Genomic DNA, 7,597 nt, shown 5'->3' with positions numbered 1-7,597 from the left:
GGGGGGGGGGGGGGGGGGGGGTGAGTAGGGAAATGGAAGAGAAAAAGAGGAGGATCGGGCCCGAGGGCGAGGGAGACGACGACGCTGAGGTGTGTGTGTGTGTGTCGTGGTGGTATCGTGCAAAGTAAATTATTCGAAAGATCTCGAGCGAGAGCAATCACGCCGGCGGCAATAACAACCCCGTGCGCCGGCAGGGTGGGAGAGAACGTAGAACGCGGCGAAACACGGCGGGGGGTGGGAGAGAGGGGCTAGAAAACCGAGTTGGCCCTGACGAGGAAACACGAGGTATTTGAATAGGGTCCCGCAGCCACCCGGGCATCATGATGCGGAATCCATTTGCAATAAACAACGGAGATTTAGATGGGGGTGACGCGTGCGGGAGGGGACAGCGCGCGCGTAGCGGTAGCAGCAAAGGAGGGGAGGGGGGGGGAGGGGATGGCTATCGAGAGGGAACACGGGGAAAGAGGTAGTTGGACGTAACGTCGTCTGAGGTGGGTACTTACGCCGCTGAGGGGACCTCGGGGCCGCCGCCGCGTCTTCGAGTCATGCATTCTATACGAGCGGTGGCTCTCATTCCCGTCGCGTGGTCGACGCGAACGAACGCGCCACCTCGTCCTCCTCTTTCTCTCCGCCTCTTCCTCGGGGATTCTGATACACGCCGCGTATACCACAACGGCAAACCGAAAATCTCGCTCTGTACCGCGCGTTGGAAGCTAATCTCCGTCTGTCGATCGCGCGCATCGGACGAAACGTCGGGACCGGCTGTGTCGGAGGTTCATCTTTGAAACGGGATATCGCCCTTCAGCTCGATCCCGAGCCTCAACCGTCATTACAGGTACTCGTACGCGAGTGACCCTTTCGAGAGAAACCCCCTCCTCCTCGGTGGCAACGCAGTTGCGCGTCGCTCTTCTCGCGACCTCCCGACCGGTCGACTTCGCGCGACCGCGCGCGCGCACTCTCTCTCTCTCTCGCGTACACACATACTGACGGTCTCATCTAACTCACATGAGCGCCACTGGGTGTAATGCAGAGTTTATGCACATCTCTCGCAAGTAAGGAAGGAGCCGTAATTTCCCCGGCGGCCACCGCGGCTCTCGGTGGCGTTACCTGTCCTCCCTCCTTCTTCCACTCGCGTTCCCTCCGCGCTTCCCTTAAACCTCCTCCAGCCCCCTTGTCCCCCTCCCGGCATCGCGTTGCCCTCTTCCTCCCTTTCTCTCTCGTGCGTACATGCACACGCATACCGGGCGCATGGAAACGTGTGTGCGTACGCGTATGCACGACGCGCGATTCCTCCACGTCCACCATCCGCGGAGCACGACGAAGCACTCCGCCACGCTTTAATATTCAGACTATATGCAATAATTTCGCAGCAACCATAACCTCCTCCCTCTCCCCTCTTCCTATCTCGCTCGCCCGCTCTGTCCTACCTCCCTTCCGATTCGCAGCACTCTCGCTTTCTCTCTTCCTCGCTGCCTTCGTTCCTCCCCCCTCCCGCTCGCACCGTCGTCTTCAGCTTCGCCGTCTCTATCGTTTATTCCCCCCTCCCCGTTACCACCACCTCTCTCCCTCCCGTCGCTCGGAACGTGCTTCTTCCACCGCACGAAGACCTGGCACGTTCGAACACACCCACACCGACTTTGCGAGATTGCTCCGCGGTGTGCACCGTACCTTCATCCACCCTGCGCGACCGCAATCACTCTAAATCGCCGCGCGGGCATTAATATTTGACGGACTCGAGTCTTTGGGAATTATTCGGAATGGGAGTAATCGCGCGATAGCCAGCCGTCCGGCCGAGAGATCGGTGGCGCGCCGATATATTTTTCATCGACGTCCTCCTCGCGGGAACAACATCAGTATGCGGCAGCTACGGCTGTAACGTCCTTCAACGTTAAACCCTTTAGTCTTTGTACGCGTCGCATCTACATACGAGCGCGTCCACGAATGAATTAACCTTGGAGCGGTCTGCAAACCAAAACAAAAATCTAACGCTCTCTCCGCCGAGAGAAGTAAAAAGTTTTAAACTTCACTCTCGCAAATCAAGCGTATCGCCTCGGGAAGAAAAATGACGACCGCGACCACGACGACGACGACGACGACCGCGACGATGACGACAACGACAATAATGACGAGGACGAGTCGACGTGGCTACGCGCGCACGCCGGATTATTTCCAGCTTTCCAGCCGCCCACGCGAGAAAATGCGAGCGTCGCACCTGTGCGTACACGTGCGTAGACCATTACGCGAAAGACAATAACCCCGCAAGAGTGATAAAGCGTGACGCGTGTGTACGAGCAATATAAAGGCCGAAGGAAGCCGACGCGTCGACGTGGGCGGTAGGGCGGAGAGCAGGACGCGGAGGGCTTGGAAACGGCCCTCGCCCTGAATATATCCACGAGGCACGACGTGGTTTTCCGGCGAACAAGCCGAGACAGGAGAAATCGGGTAGGGTGGGCGACGACGGCGGGGGAGGGAGAAGGGCGGAAAGGTAGAGTTTCTATCTGTACGCGATGGTAGCTCGCGTGGTCGTAGCCGGCGGTGTGAGTAGGTGTTGTCAGGAATATTGGGGTTGTTGCCAGACCCTCCCCTCGTGCGGCGATTACGAGCTACGACTTCGCCGGGGAGTTTCCTTCTGCCCTCTGCCGCCGTTTCTTCGCGCGTCGCGAAAAATCCGCGAACGGACGTCGCGAATAGATCGATCTCGAATCGTCACATTTATTTAAATTAAATGACGGGCGACACACGCGCGCCCCTCGCCTCAATTCGTCCGCACGAAATTTGTCGTCGGTCTAATCCGTCCCACCGATAAAATCGCAATTATCGCTCTACGTGCGATTACAATCGACGGAGGAATAAATCAATTGTTAAGTTCATCCGGGGAGAGAATCGCGAAGGGCAGTCTTTCGTTTCAGATTCGAACAGCCCCGGGTGCCTGAATTTTTGCCACACCTCCTTCTGGCCCTTAATATTGGTGAAAGGTCGATATAAAATTCACGCTTCGCGACCCGCACTAGAGCCTGAATTTCATTTCTTAGCAGTTCAAATTTTCGTAATTTAAATCCTATGTCTTTTCTGCAGTATCGTCTTGTTTCATTTCTCCTTCATCTTCTCTTTCTCTCATCTGCCGTTTAATCAAATCATTGAGAGAGAGAAAGAGAGAGAGAGAGAGAGAGAGAGAGTTCTGCCCCTGACTTCTGATTTTGCATCGCCGCAGGCGCCGATCGGAAGGCGCGCGGATTGCGAGGGGATTAAATTCGTTACCGGAGCGCTTCTCTCTCGATGTGAACGGCACACTGAAGAGAGAGAGAGATTTGCGCGCGGGAAAAAAAGAACAATTACCGAGTCCCATTGATCGCCCTAGATAGGTGCTCTTTTCAAACGATATTGACGACATCGTCGAAGCCGGGGGACTTTATCGACAAGTCGACCGAACCACGAATTAGCGTCGCGCGTTTGTATCGCACCGGAGGACCTGGAGACCCTTCTTTTCTCTTTTCCGCGCGACTTTTTCGCGTCGAGGAAGAGAGCCTCTCAACGACGAACGAGAAGAGACGAGATTCTCACGCCCTAGCGCGGCGTGCTGCTTGCAATTTCGCGATATGTCGAGGAGGGAGGGAAAGTTAAGGGATGGAAGAAGAGGAAGGCCGTCGCAACCGGTGGAAATTTGAAATTATAAGAGTCGCACGATTCGAAAGCGAGGACGGGCAGAAGAGAGGCAGGAATATCCCAGCATTCCTCTTCGTTTCTGTTCTCTTCCACCTCCTATTCCTCTCTCTCTCTATCTATCTATCTTTTTCTCTGTCCTCTTGGTTCCTCCGCTTTTTGTGTCTCCGCGTTACTTCGTGCGGCTCCTTGATTCATACAATTTCACGGTCGGCTTGACACTCAAGCGCCTATCCCCACCTCCATCCGCGCCTTCCGTTCACCCCACCTGCCCTCCCCGTCTGCTGTTCCCCTCCGCCCTTCGAGAGAGGAGATCCTCTCGTCTGCTTTACATAAAGATCAGAGCATTAAAAACGCGACGCGCTACACGAAATCAACCCCCTAGCTACCCCCACGTTCAACCGCGTCCTTCCTCCTCCTTATCCCCGCGCGGTGTATATATCCCTCTTTTGGCTGGCGAAACGTCGCTAACCTTCGGGTCGAGCGATCCTCGAAGAGAGCGAGAGGGCATTCAACCAATTACCGCCGCTCCGATGCGATACTTAAATTGCCTTTTTCGCCGTTCGCGCAAGAAACACGTCGAGAGAAAGAAGGAGAGAGAGAGACGCTCATCACGCTGACGGTTACATTCGATATCCGGCGCCACACGGCGGACTCGGTTAAATCCCAAGGACAACGTCTCGCGGGTGAAGCGGAGGAGGGCTCGGCCTCTCGCCGCGTGCAAATGGCAAAAACTGCCGTGGAAGCCGGGTCCGGCGCGCGAGCGCTTATCAATCGCGGATCTTTTTCGCGCGCTCCTTCAGCCCGCGGGAGTAAAGAGTCGTCTCCTCGTCGGACTGGATTTCAGCAGGGGACTCCCCCTCTCTCTCTTTCGCGCGCGCACGACGCCAATGCAATAATGAAGTTCGTACGAGCGAGCACGCATTCTCGTTCCCGCGACGAACAATGCGTGAGTTTTTCCAGTTCTTGCGAGATCCCAGACCGTTCCTCTCGCGCATTCCTCCTCTCTCTCTCTGCCGCCGTTCTCTGTTTCGATTCGGTTCGTTTTCTTCTTCTACTTGGAGGCAAGGTGGCCTCCTCGCGGCGCATTGTGCCGGAGTTAATTACGTGCGGATAAATGCGGAGTCATAGAGGGGCGAGCCCTTCTTTTTCAGCGGACGTCTTTTTTAGGGGGCCCTCGCCTCGCGCGTCGCCACCCCAAAAACCCCGGGCCGATATGGCGCGCGATGTAGCGGCACAATACCAACCGTTTAGGGCCCGGCGAAGGGCCCGTACTGGGCTCGCCTGAAATTGTTTTCATTGTCCGGACGATTTGTCAGGGTGTGTAAGACGGTAGCGAAACTATTAGCGGGCTCATTCTTCTTGGACGCTCGAGATACGCCGGCCGCGGACTTCCTCGGGATTGAACGGACGAGCCCCCTTCTTTCTTCATTCGATACGCCGTGCACGCAGCGATACCCGCGAGAAATCGCGAATCCGGATTTCCAAGTCGTCGCCGTCGTGCACATCATTTTCTTACGGCGATGGACGCCCGACGACGACGCGGACGTTATTCCAGTGCCGGCGGACGCCCGCCGAGAGCCATTTCAACGGAACAAAATGACGGGGAATCCCAAAAAAGACGCGTACAATCAATCAAATCACTTTTTCCCCGCTCTTTATCCCGGCTCGGCGCGGCAGAAGCGCGAAGAAGCGGCGTATTCTCTCGAGCCGACTCTCCGAATGACTCGAGAGAAACTTTCCTCGAATCCGGGCCTCCTAGTCCCGCGGCCCCCACCACCCTTCCCTCATCTCTTTCTCCTACCTATCTGCTTACCTATCTCCTCCGGCTAACCCGCCCTTCCGCGCGGTTCGCCGAGCGCGCGGGCGGCGTTATATATCTGGAGCAGTTAAATTGTCATTTGGATATCAAAGGGACGCGACACCCCGCGCGCGGATAAGGGCGCGAGAGGTAATTTGGCTCAGCGAAACGCAAACATTGCCGTGCCCCAAAGTCGTGGAATATAACGGCCCTGACGAACGCACGAATTCACACCCACGAAACAGCCCTCAGCTATTGTTGCTCAAAGCATAATGGAATCTCGGCCCCGCCGTCTCTAGTCCCGGCATCGACGAGAGCGGCACGGAGACCGACTCCTCTCGCACGTCCGCGAGCGCCGGTTAACCGGGACTTAATGGCCTCGCAATTGGATTTTACCATTGCTCTTTGCCCAAGGAGGCGCCATTTCACGCTTACCGATCAGATCCGCGTCCCTTCGGCGTCATACCCCTCCGCTTAATCCTCTCTTTCTCCGTCTCTCTCGCGATTCTCATCCGTAACCGGCGGCCGATCCGCCGATTACCAAGAATTCCCTTTCTCCGCCGTCGGAGATGTGATTAATCCATTTACATTATGAAGATATAAAGATTCCTGGGATATGAAATTAAAAAAAATAAAAGATAAACAAGAGCTGAACGTTGAGCTCTGGTGCTAATGACCAGACGAATCGAGCGCACATATGCGCTAATGACGCAAATGGGTGAAGTGTCAGGCATGAAAATTCTTCCCACTTGGGTCTGATGTCAGTCGGACAGTATTTTACAGTTTGAATCTTCGAGTCGTCTCGCGAAAAAATTGACTCAGCGATTGCCAGTCGAACGTCAATCGTTGGGATCGATCGGCATCAAATATGAATTACTTTCCGCAATTGGAAAATCTAACAACTCTTTGTTCGCTCTATCTTGGATTGAGAAAAAAGAAAAGGGACAATAGTAAGGAGAGTGAAGGATAAAAAGAGAGAAAGAGAGACGTCGCTGCATAAATCGCTCGAGAGGACAGGCGGCACGCAGAAGCGAGACGCATGTGCCCGGTTAATTCGGCGCGATATCATTAAAGGGACATTTTCCAGTTTTCACCCTAATCCTTGCGAAATTCAGTGAGCAAACCCGCGGCCCTTTCACGCCTGCCTTCGTCCGTTATCCCGCTCGTCCCTTTTCCATCCCCCTTTTCGCGCGGCTGACGGTAGCTGGTTTTGCACTAATTACTGCTCCGTTTCATCCTTCGCGCGCGTGGTGGTTCACGCCTCGTCGAATCCGCGCGTTCCCGCGTGTGCGTTGCGAGCCGACGGACTTCACCTCGAGGCGATTCCTTCGACGTCGAAGGCAGCGGAGCGCGTTACCCGAGAACGCCGATATTAATCTTAAGTCGAGAACGCCCGGACGGGATCGCTGGTATCGCGCTTGCGTCTTGTGCCCAGCCAGCGCTAACGCGTTACGTAAGCCGGGCGCAGTGTCGCACATTGTCGCATTATTTAGCCTCTCAATTTTCCCTGTGTTTTTCTGTCGCAGAATCGCTAGTGCAGGAACTCGAGCTGGAGAGAAAATCGCGGCAGCACCAAGCGGCCGAGAGGGACCAAGTCAAGTCTCCTCTTCAAGGTGCGTTCAGTAGAAACACCAGATGCACGTTGTCGCGTGTGCGCGCGTTGCGCAGAATTTGAGATGCCGTCTCGTGTCTTCCCTCCCCCCCCCCTCACTATTGTCCCCCGACCGCGAAAACTTGGCGCGCGTTATTGCAATCCCCTCGAAACCATTATCTCTCTCTTCCTTTCTCCTTCTCTCTCTCTCGTTCTCGAGTTCTTTCCATTCGAAGAGAGCGCGCGGTTCACGTGCAGTGCGCGTAGAGCGATTTCTTGCTACACGCGGAATAAAGTTCGGATCTTTAATTAGAAACTCTTCAGGGGCGGTCGCGTCTCGAGAGGGGTGGGCGAGGCGGTTCTTGCAACGGCGTCAGCGGCATAGCCCCGGCATATTCGAAACTTGGCCTCGCTCCTCGTGGAAACTTGTCCGAAGGAAGTTTCCAACTCGCGCAAAAACTATATCCGTGGCGCGATTTCGATGCTCCAAGGCCCCCGGCCGGCGTGACGTTGCACGTAAATAATCGTTTTTCGCCCGCCCGCCC

General features: G+C 55.5%; 1 protein-coding gene across 3 annotated transcripts in view; it reads left to right on the top strand.

Annotated features, from left to right (window-relative positions):
- The window catches only part of LOC106743025 (dachshund homolog 2), a 219,268-nt gene that overhangs the window by 210,380 nt on the left and 1,291 nt on the right, over window positions 1-7,597 (top strand). For all 3 annotated transcript variants that reach the window (XM_014616493.1, XM_014616494.1, XM_014616492.1), the window contains one exon: window positions 6,988-7,074. In XM_014616493.1, the coding sequence (XP_014471979.1) occupies window positions 6,988-7,074 (87 nt within the window). The remainder of the gene's footprint in view (window positions 1-6,987; window positions 7,075-7,597) is intronic.

This window comes from Dinoponera quadriceps, unplaced genomic scaffold, assembly GCF_001313825.1.
Source record: "Dinoponera quadriceps isolate SergipeBrazil2010 unplaced genomic scaffold, ASM131382v1 scaffold848, whole genome shotgun sequence".
Classification (NCBI taxonomy): Eukaryota; Metazoa; Arthropoda; class Insecta; order Hymenoptera; family Formicidae; genus Dinoponera; species Dinoponera quadriceps.
Note: the sequence above shows the minus strand (reverse complement) of the source record. Positions and strands in the feature narration are given on the sequence as shown.